General features: G+C 47.0%; 1 protein-coding gene across 1 annotated transcript; it reads right to left on the reverse strand.

Annotated features, from left to right (window-relative positions):
- Positions 1-246: 246 nt before the first annotated feature.
- On the reverse strand, positions 247-18,013 carry OASL (2'-5'-oligoadenylate synthetase like). The gene is made up of 6 exons (XM_042911050.1): positions 17,816-18,013; positions 13,787-14,069; positions 12,447-12,622; positions 5,575-5,816; positions 2,302-2,449; positions 247-1,267 (listed from the first exon to the last, which is right to left on the reverse strand). Exons 1-6 carry the CDS (start codon positions 18,011-18,013, stop codon positions 767-769), a joined length of 1,548 nt encoding a protein of 515 aa, XP_042766984.1. The 3' UTR covers positions 247-766.
- Positions 18,014-18,442: the final 429 nt, after the last annotated feature.

The raw sequence follows: 18,442 nt of genomic DNA on the forward strand, positions 1-18,442 counted from the left end.
CCTCTGATGATAAAGATGCTGTTCTTTTCCTCAAGTCCTTGGACCATCATGTACTGTTTGTGCGTGTGCATCAGGAGTTGAAGGGATCGTTTTACCCTTCATCGTCCTCGCTGTCCTGGGCTTTGTCTCTGTCTGTCTCAGTTTCCCTGCAGTCCTCGCCTCCCAGAGTTAGGAGGCTCAAATGAGTAAGCAAGAACCACCAGGACGGCATCAGCACCCGTAGAAAGAGATGACGACCACCCAAAGGAGAATAAACAAAGGTGATTTATTTCCAACTTGCTATTGCAAGGGAGTCAGCCACCATCCCTCGTAAACTGGCAGAGATTCCAAGACAGGGAAAACTTTATAGTGGAAAAAAAGGGAAGGCTTCAGGTATACTCTGATTGAAGCTGTTGGCATGGGGAAGCAGTAGGCAGCTAATTAGAAGCAGGGCCTCCTCTGTGATTGGTTAGGGAGCCTATCTGGATTTTTCTGGTTGATTCTAAGTTGGAAGTGAGGTCGAATTAGGGAAGCTGGCAGTGATCAAGTCCTGATGATTTGGGGGTGCTTGCTGCAGAGGTGATAGTTTGGCTTCCTGGGCTAGGGGACCGCAGAGGCTGTGGGTCAGAATTCTATTGTCATGTATGGTCTGGCCATTGTCCATCGTATAGCAAGTGTCCCACATCCCTCCTGGCGGGGCTACGCTCACTATTTACAAAGCTGGTGAAGACATGGGACCTCCCCCAGGCGAGAGCTGGAGGAAGTGGTTGATATGCTGAGTCGCAGATTAGTTGGGCAGAAAAGGAAACTTTCCAGCTTTCTTCTTGGAGAGGATGAGGGTATCACTATCCCGGATACCATAGCTCCACAAAGACACCCAATCCTGCAGGACTTGGCCTTGGAACTCCAGCTGCTGCTGACTTGTGGGCAGCCCCTGCTTGTCTTCAATCTGCTGCTTCAGGCCCAGGATGAAGCTTTTGGGGTCAATGGCGTAGGCGTGGCTCCCACCATTGGGATGATTCACAAAGACCTGGATCTCGGGGGAGATGGTCTCCACCAGACAGATGCGGATGTTGGAGAAGACTCCGTAATAGGCCAAGGAGCACTGGCTATTGAGGGGCTGTCGCTTGCCACCAGGCTCCTGGAAGGACAGATGCTGTAGGCCCACACAGCCCCGGCTCTGCCAGATCTTCTCTTTAACCTTCTTTATGGGTTCATAAGGGTTCACCCTGAGGATCAGATCTGAGTAACCCCACTGTTCCACGGTCACTTGGATGTCTCGTGCCCGCTGGAAGGGAGAGAAGAGGGAGAGGGGTTAATTCCACCCTCCTCTGACATGCAAAATTTCCCTTTACCCATCCTCGTGTTTCCAACAGCAGTAAACATTTGGGTTGTGCCAACCACCTTCCAGGCCCTGGGCTGGGCACCTGTCACACTATTCTGAATGCATTTTATTGTCACAGCAGCCCTACGACCTTGGTTCCTATTATCCCATTGTACAAATGAGGAAACTGTGGTCGAACGTGGTTAAATAACTTACTGACCATCACAAAGGTGGTGAGGAGCACCGTGGTATTTGACCCAAGGTCGGTCAGATTTCAAAGTCTGTTCTGAACCACCATCAACGGCCACGCTCGAGGGCCTGGGAGTCCCTGGTGGCTGAAGAACACCACCTGGAAGGTGCTGGGGAGGGTTGGACACCAGCTGATTTTTCAAGAAGGAACATAAGCCCGGAATCCCCAAGTCTTCTGATTTTACAAGATAAAAGTCTTTGCACAATGGTTTTTAGATTCAGGAAAAACCCAGAGGCATATACTTTTCAGTCTATCTGTGGGCCTCAGTTGGCTGGTAGGCCCCACAAAGACCTGGGTGCAAATTCTGGCTCTGCTGCCCCTTTGCAGTGTGATCTTGGTTAATTAACTGAACCTGCCTGAGCCTCAGTTTCTTCATCCCTTGAGGGTAGGGGTTAAGTCTTATTTCTGCACTACTGTTGTTCCATTGCCCCTCCCCACAGCAACCCCAAATGCCGGCACAAGAGAGCTGTTGAATTGACTCGCTTGCGCTCAGCTCATGCAAAGAATGCTCGCGAGCATGACTGATTCTCCAGGGGGTTGTGGGAAAGAGAAAGACAAGGAGAACACGAGTTTGTAAGAAAGGCTGAGGCTCAGAGGGTTGAAAAAATGTCCCCGAGTTCGCAGAGCTGGTGGGTGCCCCAGCCAGGCTTCCAACTTCCTGACTGCATCGACACAGAAGTAAGTATATGCTATGCAGTTACCCGCTTCCGAGCTTCAAGCCCTTGACAACCCCGAGAGGAGCCATTACCTTCACGGTCCAGCTGGGGACTGGATTCTCCTTGTCGTCATAGCAACAGTTCTGTTTCAGGCACTGGGAGGCCCTCTGAGCCACGATGTCCCATCTGTACCCTTCTGCCACATTGTGGGTGGGGTCAGCTGGATCCAGGATGACAGGCCTGCAACACAGGGAGAGGGTTCCCAGACTCTCTCCCGTCTGGAGGCCAGCAAGCCAGAAAGAATCCTGCTCAAGCGATCATCTGTTCCAACCACTGAGCACGTGCTGTGTCTGGAGCCCTGGGCGGGCTGTCAGGCCGAGAGGACCCAAGAACATTGGTGGAGAAGAAGCGAGAGGGGATGATTATATTTCCAAGAATTCCTTTTGGGGAGAGGTGCGTGCAAGGTGTTTGGGGGGTGTGTGTGGAGTGTTGAGATGCCCCAAGGGCATGGGTAGCGATAACAGGTACCCGCTTAGGCAGGTGGGCAGAGCTTTTGTTTTGCTGAGGCTCCATAAGTAAGTTGAAGGCTAGGGCTGCTGAAGTGCTTTGGATGATAGAAACACCACCACCACCACCACCGACTGATATTTATTGAGGCGCTGGGCCACACCCTGTGTGAATTCACCTATTTTAATCCTTCTAACAATTCTGAAAGGCAGAGACTATTGTTGCTGTTGTTGCTGTTGTCCCCATTTCACAGATGAGGGAACTGAGGCACAGACTTCTTTCTATGAGTTCTCACAGCCAGCAAATGGGTGTTCTCACCCATGGGCTCTGCCTCAGTAGAGCAGGGATTAGGCTGCCACCAAATGTCTCTCTTCTGTATAAATGGTGAATGAATTTTTAAAGAATATTGGCTTGAAGGAGGTCTAATCGCTTCCTTAAGTGGTGTGGCGTGGCCATATGTGTTGGATGCCAAGCCCATGATTAAGACCTGGCCCTTATACTCCAGGAGCTTTGGGCATAGGAGGGAGCTGTGACTTTATCCGTGACAGAATGCAACATCCCTGCATCCCTGAAATAATCCTGCCTGAAAAAGGGGGAGGTGCCAGGCTGTCCTAGAGGGTGAGATCACCTGACCCAAAGTGACCCACCAGGTGACCTGACACATAGCGCCTGTGCCCAATGGGTAGACTAGTTCCCTCTGGGGATTGGACCAGGGATGATGCAGGTTCTTCATCAAACGGAAGTAAGAGAGGAACAGGGCAGGTGTAGGGAGAGCAGCAGAGGTCATGGGAAGAAAGAGGGCGTGGGGACCACGAGAGAGACAGAGAAAGAGGGTGTCTGCAGGTTTGCCTCGGGTCCCAGTGGCTTTCTAACCTCACATTCCTGGACATCCTTATAATAAAAATCCCCTTCTCATCAGGAGATTGGGGTTTTCTTCCTTGGAAAGAAATAAAAAGACCCAATACTCATATAAGGGAACAATAAATATTGCTTGCAGCTACCTAGAGCTAATGTAAAGACTTGTTTCAGCTGGATGTCCCCAGAAGTAGGTGCCAAGAGCAGGATCTGAGTGCTAGGGGTTTATTTGGAAGGATATGTGGGGAAGCACCACATGTGGGGAAGCATATGTGGGCCACTGGCGGTCAGTTCCACTGCAGGGCCTCTGGGAAACAGTGTAGCACACGTGATCCAGATCCATCTGAGACAGGAGGGAGCTGGGGTATTTATCCCCCAGCTTCCACCAGTCATTAGGGGAGGCTGAAAACCCTCAGGCAAAGGGACCCAAGTGCTGACGCTTCAGGTTGAGCCAGCCTTCGCTGAAATGGTTGATGGCCCAGGGCTTGGGGGCGGGCGCTGGTGCTTTTCCTAGAGCTACATGTGCTCCAACGGCGTGAGCTACAATAATGAACATTTCCCCGGCATCTACCATAGACTGCACCCCATAGGCCCTTCACACTCTGACCCTTACAACAGCCTGCCCTGTGGGTGCCAGTTTCTCCTCTTTTCCAGATGAGGAGCTGAGGCTCACAGAGGTGAGACAAAAAGGCAGGACTGGGATGACACCTGGCTCTCCGTGATTCTTTCCATTTTTCCATGCTGTCGCTAAAACGCACCGAAATGGGCTTTTGGAAGCCAGAGAGGAAAGCAGGGCGAGGTTCCTTGAGGGACAGGGAAACGCCCCTCAACCCCTCCGGGCCCCTGCGAGTTTGAAAGGTGGCCAAATTTTTTTTTTTTTTTTTAGTTTGGATACCATTAATTTATTATAAAAGAGAGACAGGAAAATTATTTACATGATGAAAGATTTCGCAACTTCACTGGAACAGGCCGCTTCACTTCACGCCATTTCAATAATGATTTGTTTCAGTCTACATACTTTCCGTCTCTAAATAAGAGATAATCCATCTCTAAATAAGAGATGCCACCATCTCTAAATAAGAGATAATCCTTGACGAGGCACCTGGGTGGCTCAGTGGGTTGAGCATCCCACTTTGGCTCAGGTCATGATCTCATGGTTCATGAGTTCAAGCCCCACATCCGGCTCTGTGCAGACAGCTCAGAGCCTGGAGCCAGCTTCGGATTCTGTGTCTCCCTCCCTCTCTGCCCCTCTCTCGCTCATGCTCTGTCTCTCTCTCGCTCTCTCCAAAATAAATGAACATTAAAAAATTTTTTTAGGGGCGCCTGGGTGGCTCAGTTGGTTAAGCATCCGACTTCGCTCAGGTCATGATCTCACAGTTTGTGAGTTCGAGCCCCACGTCGGGCTCTGTGCTGACAGCTTGGAGCCTGGAGCCTGCTTCAGATTCTGTGTCTCCCTCTCTCTGCCCCTCACCCGCTCACACTCTGTCTCTCTCTGTCTCTCAAACATAAATAAACATTAAAAATTTTTTTAATGTTTTTTTTTTTTAAAAAAAGAAAGAATCCTTGTCATCTAAAACTACTTTGGTGCCTCCATATTCTGGAAGAAGAACTTTATCTCCAACTTTCACATTGACTGGTTGAATCTCTCCATCCTTTCCTTTAGATCCCCATCCACCGGCCACCACTGTTGCTTGCAATCCTTCTCCCTGAGATTTTTCTGGAAGCACAATGCCTCCGTGGGTTACAATTTCGGCGGGACCCCTTTCAACTAAAACTCGGTCAAAGAGGGGAAGAAACTTTCTAAGCGCCTGTTCTGCCATCACTCCGGCCGCCCCAGTTGGTACTCCGAAAGACGGCCACCTGGAGGTGTGCCCCGAGTTACTGTGAAATTCTGGTTCAGTTTTACTACTTGATAAAGCCCAGCCATTCAGTGCGACACCGCTTTTGCCTCCCTTCTCTCTCCGGTCTCCGTGGGATGTGGCGAGCAAGCAGGGGCCCAGTACCTGTCTCTTTTGAACTGTTTTCTGACAAAGCCCTTGATGAGTGGGTTCTGGAATGTGTAGTACTTGGTCCAGTAGATGCAGAGGAACTTATACTCCTGGAGCAGCTCCATCACAGTGGCAAAGCCCTCGTCCAGCCTGAAGCTCTCGTCCTCCTGGGCACCTACTTCCCAGGCGTAGATAGTCAGCAGCTCAAGGGCATAGACAGGGGGCAGCGCCGCCCTTGGGCACTTGGCTTTCACGTACTGTAGAAAGAGACCCGGGAGAGAGAGACCCCAAGATTGTGTGTCAGGATCCGCTCTGGACGGACCACAAACTGGAAAACCCAACTTCCTGTGTCAGCTCTGCCACCTACTGGCTGTGTGATCCTGGCCAGTCACTTTCCCTTTCGGGCCCTACATGATTTTCCTGGTTTTAGACTTAAGGGGCTCGCTCAGTTGGCCCAGTGGGTTTCAAAGTATGCTTTTTTTTTAAGGTTTTATTTAAAGAATTTTTAAAATATTTATTTTCAAAGACAGAGACAGAGAGAGCAGGGGGAGGGGCAGAGAGAGAGAGAAAGAGAAAGACACACACACACACACACACACACACACACACACAGAATCCCAAGCAGGCTTTGTGCTGTCAGCCCTGAGCCTGATGTGGGGCTCGCGAACCCTGAGATCATGACCTGAGACTAAATCAAGTCACTTTAACGAACTGAGCCACCCAGGCACCCCTTAAAAGATTTTATTTTTAAGCAATCTCTACACCCCACACATGGGGCTTGAACCCACAACCCCGAGATCAAGAGTTGCATCCCTCAAACTAGGCTTGACATAACCCCTGGTGTGGACTTACAGAGAGATGTCCCATGGAGTGAGGGGTGGGACTCTGCTACTAGATCCCAGCCTAAGCAGCTCCATTTCTATCTCTCTTAGTGTACTGGGCTTCTGAAAGCTTTCCTTCAAAGAAAAGTCTTCTTAGCTGATAGAAAAAAAAAGGGAGGGGTGGGAGGTATCTATAGAATTTGTCAATAGCTGAGATTCTGCGGGGAACGCAGAATGCTCTAGCAGGCATCTCTTCCTTCTCCATTGTATAGTGGCAATGCTGGTTGGAGGATGGGATTAGCATCCCCCTCAACTCCAGGGTGGATCCTGACTGGACAGGGTCATCAGCATAAACCTATTCCCCTTGCTGAGTGATTGGTTCAAGAGAAGCTTGTGATGTGAGCTGGCAATGTGAGTGAAGCCCAGGGGGGCTGAAAGGACAGAAATCTTCTCCCATGTGTGGATATGAGGGCAGAAATAGCTGTGGCCATTTTGCCATCCTGAGGTTAAATCAGCCTGAAATCTGAGTTGGGAGAGAGAGACAGAGACAGAGACAGAAAGAGAGAACTTGAGGCAATTCTAGAGAAAACAGACCTGGAGACCACCCCCCCCCCCTCAAAACAGTGCCTGAAACCCCATCCCCACTGTTACAGGTTTTCACACATGAGCTGATAATTCTCCTTGGTGTTTAAGTCAGTCTGAGTTGGTTTTTCTCTTACTTGCAAAAGAAAGCATCTTAACTTAAGCATCTTAAAGAAAAGCATCTTTTCTTAAAAAGAAAGCATACCAATCACTTCTTGTCTAAACAATTGTTCTAGTATTCAGTTAGAAAATGAAAATTTCTGTCAAACATCCAGCTATTTGGTTCGTGGATGTGACATTGACATCTTGCCCTGTCGCCACTAACACCCCATAGTCAAAGGGGGAAAAAAAAACCTACTTCGACTTTGAAACAAACAAAAACAGGTCATCTAAAGAATAACAACTTTATTCTCAACTTTTAGAAGCATTTTTCATTGAATTAAAATTTATTTACAAATTAATGAATTTGTTTCCATAACATTTTTTGAATTCACACTTAAAACTCAAGACTAATGTACTTTTGTTAAGAATTCAAACTCATAGCAGTACAATTTATTTTCTCCAGTATTAGGGAGATTTTACTAGTGGGATTCTTTTTTTAAAAGTTTATTTATTTATTTATTTATTTTGAGAGAGAGAGAGCTGGGGAGGGGCAGAGAAAGAGGGAGAGGGAGAATCCCAAGCAGGCTCCACATTGACAGAGCAGAGCCGGACGTGGGGCTCAAGCCCATGGACCGAGAGATCATGACCTGAGCTGAAGTCTGATGCTTAATCACCTGATCCATCCAGGTGCCCCTACTAGTGGGATTCTTAAAATTTAGATGATAAATATAATGCAGAATGCCTGTAATCGTAAGATGTAAGCCTTAGGGAACATGAGCCCTTTCATTCTCTTAGGAGCTTCAACAGACTATTTAATGGTACAAAGAAAAACAAAAAAACAAAACAAAACAAAACAAAAAAACCCAGAAGAAAACATCTGTGTTCCCTTCCAGGGCTGATCTTCAGAGATACTTTGCTTTCTCCATGTTCAGAATGTTTCTGACTCTTGCAATGGCGCCATCTGAGATATGTCATGACCTTTCTAGATATGATAAATGTGAGAAAATTGCCATTTTTCCATGACCAGACAAACTCTAAACCTAGTCTTGATAATTGTTGTTTCTTTAAACACCTATTATATTTTCCACTGGCTTAAGCCTTTTCTTCTGCAGTCTGATTCCCTGGCAAACTAGCCTGCAGGTTCTTATTTAATAAGTGACTTTTGTCTGTTAGTTTCTTTTTGCAGCAGGAGGTCTGTCTCACTGAGATTGTCCAGGAGGATTTATTTCCCAAACGACCTGAACTGTGTTGCCTGAGAAATGTACCCCATGGGCTTTGACATTTGGACACGCCCCTTTTCCAGCTCCCAGGGTGGACCTTGTGTGGCAACAGCTTTACCCTTGCTGATGTTTCTTTCCACCTTCCCCAATCCGACTGTTTGTACGTCTGATCCTATTTAAGTCTGATTCTTGGCCAAATCCGATTCTGGTTCGTGTTCTTACTTATTTGTACAGGGCCGTTTATGTCCCTTTTGGTGACAATGACCTGTGCATCCAGTTTTATGGTTTGACCATTTGGTCTCTATGGGGAGACAGATGATAGGACTTTATTCTCTGCTGGGTGGCAGTTGATGGGACTTTGCTTGTCTTTTGCATCTTTCTCTGTTTCTCTTTTGGTCTGTTTTTTTTTTTTCTTGAGGATTCTGGTATCTCCCAGGAGGCTCACTGTTGTTGTCTTACGAGTTTTTACATTACTCAAAAAGTTGTCTGCATGTGTGAATATGTGTGCATGTGTGTGCACATGTATATGTGACTCGTGGAAAACAGCCCTAGGAGATGAGGAGCTGACTGATGGCTGGATTTATTTTTGACCATAATTAAAGTAGTAAAACCAAAAGTTGTAGTTCTTTTTGTTTTTGTATATAAAAGAAGAAAACATTTTACAAAAGAATGATCTGATTACAATATAATCTATTGGTAGGTAGATTTCTTTCTTCCCACTCAGAGATTGGAAATTTATGGAGCATAATTGGGAATAAATTCATATTCCCAAAAGGGGACTGAGACAGAAGTTCACCAGATTCTTTTATTCCAGAAGCAGATGACTTCATAAAAGCAGATTGCTTAACCAAAGATCAACAAAATGAGAATTAATTACCCAGATTAATGTTCTATTTTTGATGGATATGTGACAAAAAAAAAAAAAAGACCCATTCTTTCTTCTTAATCTAATTTCTATCTTCAATCTATGACTATACTTGGGCAAGCTAAGTTTAAACTTTCTTTAAATGACATATTATTCCAACACCTCAGGATAAAAAATGCCTATAAAAATTCCTACCATCGATTATAATCTAACAAATCCTCAGAAAAACAAAGATAATGATGCTGTAAAAGCATAGCATATATAAATTGGCTCTGTTTACAAAACTATTCAGAATGATGGTTAAACATTTACAGAGTGATTTTATTAACTTCTTTTTCATGAATATGTAGCATTTACATAAGTTCAATACAAATTTATCCTTCTTCCTACGAGGATAGGTTTAGATAAGGCAATGTGTCAATTAACCGATAACCAATAATAAATCAAGTTTATAAATAAAATTGTTTTCATGCGAGAAATCTCATTTCATTAGGTGTGAAAATTCCACTATTAAGAATCAAAGACAGGGGTGCCTGGGTGGCTCAGGTAGTTGAGCGCCCAACTCTTGATTTTGGCTCAGGTCATGATCCCAGGGTCATGGGATCGAGCCCCACATCAGGCTCTGTGCTGGGCATGGAGCCTGCTTAAGATTCTCTCCTCTCTCTTTCTCTCTCTCTCTCTCAGCCCCCTCCCCAGCTCTCTCTCTCTCACACAAATAAATAAAATTAAATTAAAATTAAGAAAAAGAATCAAGGACAGGGGCACCTGGGTGGCTTGGTCAGTTAAGTGTTTGACTCTTGATTTTCAGCTCAGGTCATGATCTCATGGTGGTGAGATCCAGCCCACGTTGGGCTGTGTGCTGGGCATGCAGCCTGCTTAAGATGCTCTCTCTCTCCCCTGTCTCTCTCTGCCCCCTCTCCCTCAAAAGAATCAAGGACAAAATAAAACAGACCAGAAAGACAGATGATGTATAATTCCATTTAAATGAGGGACCCAGAGAAGAGGCCAATTCACAGAGACAGAAAGTCAAATGATGGTTGCCAATGCCTGGGGAGGGGGAGGATGGGGAGTTACTGTTTACTGGGTGCAGAGTTTCTGCCTGTGAGGATGAAAATGATCTGGGAACAGACAGTGGTGAGGTTTACACAGCACTGTCAATGTAATTAATGCTGCTGAACTGTATACTTAAAATGGCAAAAAAAAAAAACAAAAACAAAAACAAAAACAAAAAAAACCCCAAATGAACAAAAAACCTTGTGTGAAAAGCACAACTAAAACACTGGGAAAAGTCCCATCTTGTTCCCAGAACTGTACTGAATTAAATACTTCCAAATATAAGAAACAAACATCATTTTGTCCGTAAAAGAAAAACAAAAACAAACAAACAAAAAAAAAAAAACAAAAAAAAAAAGCAAGAATAACCCCCTCCTCTTCACACATGGAAATGATGCTTATAAAATCCCTGCCAGAAACTGATCTGATACTGTTGCAAGGCTGATAGAAGCCCAGCATTATATAGATGGCAAAAATAACACTTTGGGGACAGGCTACGAGCATGAACACACTTAGACGTCTCTAAGATCGGTGATAACCTTACAGTCAATTTGAAAGATGAAACCCCCGAGGAGCTAAGTTGCGTGCTCCCTGGTCTCTGACCCCCTAGTTGATGGACTGAAAAGAAGAATGAAATACTTCTGAGCCATGAAAGCACATGACAACTCCTGGGACTTTACAAAGCCTCCAAACAAACAAACAAACAAACAAACAAACAAACTTCAATCTTTTAACCACAATGAGACTCTAGTTGTGTTTACCAAATAGCATGAGCTCTTTATGTCCTTCTATATTGACCAACACATCTTGCAACACTCAGCTAAACAAAACTAGTTGAACCAAAGATATCATCAAATCAGTAACACTGAACCAAAAAACTGTTTTAAGAAACCACACGTGATCAAATCCCTGTTTTAAGGGAGAAGGCTTGAATAAAAACAGAAGGGAGGATTGTAGAAGTAAAGCTGATATGTTGTCCCGTGGATATTACAAAAAAAAATGTGTATATCATATGCAGGAAGAAAACATTCAGCGCTCAAGCAAACAGACAAAGCAAGCAAATGAATCATTCTTTTGGGTTCAAATTCTTCAAGTCCACAAAACCTTGCATCATTTCCTGTAAGTAATTGACTCACCAACAAAACCAATTTTATTCTTGGCTTTGGCGATGCTGGTGTGTGAAGATACATCACAACCTTGGTTGACGTGATAATCATGTAAGAAAATGGCTATTTTTCCACCAAGTAACTGCAAACTTACTAACCTTGGAAAGTTTTAAAGTTCTTAACGTTTATTTATTTTTGAGAGAGACAGACAGACACACACACACACACACACACACACACACACACAGTGTGAGCGGGCGAGAGACAGAGAGAGAGAGAGGGAGATACAGAATTTGAAACAGGCTCCAGACTCTGAGCTGTCAGTACAGAGCCCAACCCGGGCCTCGAACCCACAAACTGTGAGATCATGTCCTGAGCCAAACTCGGATGCTCAACCAACTGAGCCACCCAGGAGCCCCTTGATTTAAAAAAAAAAAAATACTTTTTTCTTAAAAAAAAAACAACTTCCTTTTTAAAAATGAACAAATCTTTCTAAAATATGACTTTCTGAACATTTATTTATTTATTAAAAACTTTTTCCTTACCATTTTTTTTAAATAAGAAAGCAGCTCCCCCCCACCCTGCCCTTTTTCATTTTTGAGTTTGTTTCTGAATTTTCCTTTTGTAATTTTAGAAGACTTGTTCATGTGGATATTTTGGAATATCCTTGGTACCTTGCAAACTATCACGTGTGAAATCTAAAAAGTAGCTATTAGTGGATATATTTAGTCAATAGTGGTTGTGATAGGAACCCAACCATTTGTGGGGGGAAATTGGTGTGGGTGCAATTAAACAAGACTTTCCTCTGGTTAGTCCTTAACCAGCTGAGATTAATTAATGTCTAGAGAACTCAGTGAAGTTGACATTAGCCAACATAGACCATAACTGGGGTGTTACAAACATTTGTTTACTGAAATACTGTGTGTTCCTTATTTTCCTCCTCCCTTCTCTGTTCCTCTTTCTCCTCCTCCTCCTTTCCCACCTTTCTCCACTGTTTCACTTTACAGTTTAAAAGATTAGCAGTTTCTTCCCCCTCCCCCAGTTTCCTGGAATGACAAATCAGCCCCCCCCCGCCCCCCCCCCCCACCGCTGCTTCTGCCAGCGACCCCTTCTGCCCCCATCCTGGCAGCCCCCTCACCTGCAGGTACCAGTGTTTTACCAGCCGCAGGAGGCTTTTCAGCTTGGTTGGCCGATGTTTCACAAAGTTCCTCTGCAGCTCGCTGAAGGATGGGGAGAAATTTCCAGGGTAACCGTGGGCCTCAATCAGACTCACATAGACCTCAGGATGTGGCTGAGAGTTGGAAACAGAAGGCCCTGAGTGGGAGGAGGCAGAGGTAGAGAGTGGGGATTTAGGAAGCCCCAGGTTGATAAGAGGTCTATGGAGCTAGCCTGCTCATGCATTGGAGTGTCTCTCCAGGGAAACCTGAGACCTCACAGTCTAAGGGAATCAAGGTTTGCCTTGCTTGATTGTACTTCTGGAGAACCAAAAGTGGGCTTTCCATTCCTCGGGTCTCAGAAGACTGTGGTCTTCTCTCCACGTCCCAATACCCCAGGTTTCCTTAATGTCTGCTTTGAATTTCTTTCTCGGGGATTTATTCCAAACTCCTGACCCCAGAAGCAGAGAACCAGTTCCAGATAAGAAATCTGGGCTCCTCAAGCAGTGTGCTGCTGAACGCTGTGCTTTCGTGGCATGCATCACTAATGCATCTGGGCACTCTCTTTCTTGCTCACGTAGGATCCCACTTCTGACACCTTCTCTACAAAGCAACTCCTGGCAACCACTCTAGTTAACAGGAGCTGGCACAAGAGGAAACATGATCATCTGAGGTTGTAGCTGATACTGTTTACTTCAAACATCGAGGACTCTTTGCCTGAGGACAAACCAGAAGTGCTGGGGAGTTAATGGTCCTGGGAAGCAGCCGTCAGCCAAGGGTGACTGCGAAGTTGGGGCATAAACTCCAACATCCCACTTGGGATTCAGTTGAGGGGTACTGTACACAGTGACTTAGAGTTCTCCAGGAGCACAAAGCCCTGTGGTTCATAATGGTGACCTTACGATGCTTCTTTCCTCCCCTGTCCCTCTCCCGTACTTCCCTATCAGTATCTCCTGGGACTGCTTGTCCTCAAACCCTTGTCTCAGGGTCTGCTTCTGGAAAAGCACAAACACTACACCTGTGATAAATGCTACAGAAGCACCCCAGATTATGCTTCTAACACATTCCCCTCTGTGGGTCTCGTCTCCTCTTGCAATCATATATTTATCCACATGATTATTTGGTAAACGTTTCCCGAGTTGGGTGACACAGTAGCCCAAGTTGGGCCAGTCCTGGGCCCTGTGGTCGCTGAGCCCCCAGCTCAGAACATGGGTTGAATGGATGAATGCAGGTGTCTGCATGTGGTCATGAACGGGAGGTGAGGGAATTCGGGTCTCCCGGGGAGGGCAAGTGTGTGAATCAGATCGGCTTCCCCTCCCCTTACCCAGGGCCCTGTAGGCAGGCACGACGGTGACAGTGACGAGCTCTGCGGTCTTCCTGGTCTGGATGGTGAAGACGAGGGCATCGGGGACTCCTTGGACTATTTCCACGTTCTCAAGCCCAAGGGCCAGTAGGTCCCGGCAACACCACAGCTTTTTCCACATCAGACTCAGAACGGCTTGGTGGTACCTGGCCTCCTCCCGGAAGCTGTGGAAACAGCTCAGGAACACCACCAGTTCCACCTCCGAGGTTCTCCTGAGCACCGTGCCGTTCCCAAAGGAGCCTACCTGCGGAACACAGAGCCCCGTCACCCTGGGCCACTGCCCCTGCCAGGCAGTCCCTGAGGCTCTTTATAGGAATTATCCCACGTAATGTCCACCGCAGCCCAGAGGTACGGGTGGGGGTACCGCCATCCCCCTCTTTCCGGGTGGGAAAACTGGACTTTCAAGAGACTAAGTCACTCACCCAGGGTCACACAGTGCACAGAAGGGTCTGGGTCTGAACCCAGGCAGCCGGACCCCAGAGCCCACACTTCTTATTAATGACAACGCATTGCTTCTGAGACAGGGTATTCTCAACCTGTGGAGTGACGCCTCCTCCAAGAAACCTAGTGGCGCCTTCTGTACAGCGCATTCTGAGCCTTCTGGGTGTCTGAGTAATTTCATGACAGTAAAAAGTGGGGCGCAGGATTGCCTGGTGGATAAGAACCGTAGGGCAGCCTGCGGGATGGGGCAGCCTGACTTCGACCCCGATTCTTGCCCTTGTTTCTCAGCTGTGTGATCATCGTGAACCCTCATTTCTCATCTGTGAAATGAGAAGAGTAATGGCACTTGAGTCACTGGGAGGAGTGGATGACACATAAGGCATGGCAGGGGCTTACCGCGTGCCCGGAATGCAGGAGGTCAGCAATATATTTCTCATGCTCTTCTTTGTCTAGTGGACTGAGATCATCCCTTCTCTGCCTGGGATTCTGTTTCCCCATCTGGATGGAAGGGGCCTGAGCTGGACAAGTTGGAAGTGGTCTATTTGATGTTCTGAGAGTCTAGACCTGCTCTCCCGCCCCTCCTGCCTCTGTCCTACAAAGCCCCACAACTCTCCAGCCTCAGGTTGGGCGGTAGAATTGCTAGTGATGCCCCAGACCTCAAGTTGGCTACCGCTTCTGGGGGGTGGAGTCACCAAGGGTTGATTATAATCCAGCTGTCACGGGGTGAACACTCACTATATCACTGAAGGCCCTTTGCACATACAGTATCTTTTAATCCTAACACCCGCCGATTGAGGTGGGTACAGGTATCATTGTCCCCAGTGCACAGATAAGAAAACTGAGGCCGTGAGGATTAATCAACTTGCCTTGGACTCAGAGCCAGGAGTCATAGTCAGTCAGATAAAGGGGCAGAAGACAAGGGTGGTTCTTCTCCCTTTCTTTCCTGTGACCCAAGTCTCTGAGGCAGGCCCTGGTTCTGAGGAGAAGACTGCCATCTTTTCTTCCCCCGCCCTTTTGCATTCTCTTCCTTCACTGAGACCCAGCATTTCTGCCCCATTTGGCAGGCTGGGGATGGAACCCTGTGTGTGAATGAAGGGCTCATCCCCCTGAAAGCTATAGGCTTCCTGCCGTTTTCAGTGGTAAGACCCAGGCAGAGAAGAAAGAACATTCTAGAATAATCTTCATGACTTGCTTCAGCCTGAATCTGTTTAAACCCAACTCGTTCAAGGACAAGCCCAGTAAATCAGGTTTTTGGGGGTGGGTGAGGGGGGGGAGAGGGTTTAGGGTCTGAATAAAGCAATATTTCTCATTGACCATTGCTTTTGGGCTATCTCTTTTATTTTGTGGTTTCAGGGAGGAGGCAAGGGCTGTAGTCTTCAGGCAGAGTTTGAGGGCTGGGTAAATACCACTTCCTGCCATCAAAACTCGTCCTCTTTGTAGCATCCTATAGTCTCTGGACCTGCCCCATTTCATCTACCCCATTCTCTGGATTGTTAGGGGTGGGGTAGGCTGGGAGGCTCTGCCTGATTCAGAGCAAGAATTTATAACAACGCTTTTGTTTTTGAGCATGTACCAGGTGCTAATTTTTTTTTAATGTTTGTTTATTTTTGAGAGACAGGGCATGAGTGGGGGAGGGGCAGAGAGAGGGGGAAACACAGAATCCGAAGCAGGCTCCAGGCTCTGAGCTGTCAGCACGGAACCCAACGCGGGGCTCGAACCCATGAACCGTAAGATCATGGCCTGAGCTGAAGTCGGATGCTTAACCGACTGAGCCACCCAGGCGCCCCCAGGTGCTAATCTTTTAGCTTTTAGCTTTTGCTGGACAAGGAGGAAATGGTGATGAGGAGACAGAAGCTTGAGAGAGAAGAGGAGTTAAGATCACGCAGCTGGTAAAGAAAACATGCCAAGAGTCAAACCCTTGTCTGTGGAAATCATACGGCCTCAGGCTCTAGGCGCTAGGGGTGGGTATAAGGAAGGGCTAGGGACCTGAGATTTCTAAATCCTTCCCTGGGGTGGCTGCCCCTGGAGACAGGACTAGAGCACTGGGCTGGAAGTCAGGTGCCCTAATTCTAGTCTTGCTTTTGCCACTAGCTCTCTGTGTGAACTTGGGACACCTATCACCCTCTCTGTGCTTCAGTTTCCTTCATTTTTAAACAAAGGTGTGGCTGAGACTGTCTGATTCTCCAGGGCCTTTCTCGCTTTGACCTTCTTGAATTTTGACTCTAGCCAGGTCAAGAAGCAGCTGAAGGAAGGGCTTGGGGGGACATCTCAGTGAGGGCAGCCTGGAGCCCGGCTGTGGAATCAGATAGATCCTGGTTCAAATCCCGGCCCCACCCACTAGCTGTGTGACCTTGGGTAAGTCACCTCGCCTCTCTGAGCTTCCGTTAAAGAAAACTTCTTTTTTTTTTTTTAAGGTTATTTTCTTTCTTTTGAAGGCTTCATTTAAATTTTTTTTAAATTTACATCCAAATTAGTTAGCATATAGTGCAACAATGATTTTAGGAGTAGATTCCTTAGTGCCCTTTACCCATTTAGCCCATTCCCCCCCTCCCACAACCCCCCCGTAACCCTCAGTTTGTTCTCCATATTTATGAGTCTTTTCTGTTTTGTCCCCCTCACTGGTTTTACATTATTTTTGTTTCCCTTCCCTTATGTTCATCTAAGAAAACTTTTTTCATCTAAAACTTAAAACGTAGAAAAATAGAAAGAGAACACAACGAGCACTCATAGATCCAGCCAGTGAGATTCGACAGGTGTACACTTCTCGCCACATTTGCATCATCAAAAACACTTTAAAGCAGAGAGCCAAAGCATAAGAGACTCCTAAAAACTGAGAACAAACTGAGGGTTGATGGGGGGTGGGAGGGAGGGCAGGGTGGGTGATGGGTATTGAGGAGGGCACCTTTTGGGATGAGCACTGGGTGTTGTATGGAAACCAATTTGACAATAAATTTCATATATTGAAAAAAAATGAAAAACAAAACAAAACAACAACAACAACAAAAAAACACTTTAAAGCAGATTACAGATACTTTTCCCCTGAATACTTTAGGGAGCACATTTCCCCCCATAACCGCCAAACTGTTACACCTAATAAAGTCAACGATGGCTGTCTTAGATGACCTAATCTCCAGGCTGTATTAAAATGTCCTTAATTGTCCCCACACTGTTATTTTCCAGATGGTCTATTTCACACCTGGATCCAATCAGAGACCTCGCATTGCATTTGGTCACTAGGAACCTTAAGCCTCCATTGTGCTCATCTGTAAAATGGGCAAAGGACAGTGCATACCTCACAGGGTGCATGGATTAGAGACAGGGTATGTTAAGGGTTTGGGCTATCACTAGTTTCCTTATCAGGCTTGTTCGGCTCAAGGCAGACAGTACGTACGTACTACAGGGTGCACGCGGCTAGCTGGGGTGTCCTGACGTGTCAGCAGCGCGGGCTGAGGATAACGAGGCGAGACGTCCCCAAGCATCCTCTGACGCGAGGACCCCCATGCTGTCTTTGCCAGGCCCTGGCCTGTGGATGGGAGGGACTAATCTCACCTTGACCACCTTCAGCACCCGCGCTTCCTGGTCCAGCCCATGCTCCCCCTCAAAGTGCTCTTCCCTCAGGAATTTTTGCACCATCCGCACGGCCTCCAGGACCTCTTCTTTCCAGTCCCGGCTGGGCTGCAGCCACTGAGTCACGAAGGAGTCCAGCCGGGAGGCAGGGGTGTCATAGAGCTCTGGGGTCAGCGCCATCTCTGAATGAGGAGAGTACCACTGGGGCACAGATTTATAGCCAGGCACCTACCCAGCTCCCTGCACACACCCACTTCTTTAAGGGGGCTCCCCCTCGGCTGACTGCCAGCGTCCTGTGGGATAAAGAGACCAGAGAGGAGACGGAACCAGGGGTGTCTGGGCTGACCTGGGTTCCTCTTCTTGGAGACCCCTTGCCGTGGCGAGGACACTGAGGGACAGCGAGCCAAGCTGGGAGATCTGGGGCCACCTTAAAATGCTTGGCTTCCAGTCCACCTTTTTGCTGTTGGTTTCGATTCTCAGCTTTTAGAGTTTCTAGAGTTTCCCTTTCATGACGTTTGGAAACTGAAATTGGCTTGGGTTTGGCCCCAGAGGAGGCAACTCTCCCAGTAGGTCAGAGGGATGGCATCCATCGGCCCGGCCACCCCCTCT

The sequence above is a fragment of the Panthera leo genome, chromosome D3 (genome assembly GCF_018350215.1).
Source record: "Panthera leo isolate Ple1 chromosome D3, P.leo_Ple1_pat1.1, whole genome shotgun sequence".
NCBI lineage: Eukaryota > Metazoa > Chordata > Mammalia > Carnivora > Felidae > Panthera > Panthera leo.

What these genes read in the sequence shown, in the direction of transcription:
- OASL (XM_042911050.1), bottom strand. Translation starts at nt 18,013, where the DNA reads ATGGCGCTGACCCCAGAGCTCTATGACACCCCTGCCTCCCGGCTGGAC. An exon ending in TAAAACACTGGTACCTGCAG is followed by an intron (nt 5,817 to 12,446) that starts GTGAGGGGGCTG and finishes CTCTTTCTACAG; the next exon opens with TACGTGAAAGCCAAGTGCCC. An exon ending in AAACAGTTCAAAAGAGACAG is followed by an intron (nt 2,450 to 5,574) that starts GTACTGGGCCCC and finishes CCTGTGTTGCAG; the next exon opens with GCCTGTCATCCTGGATCCAG.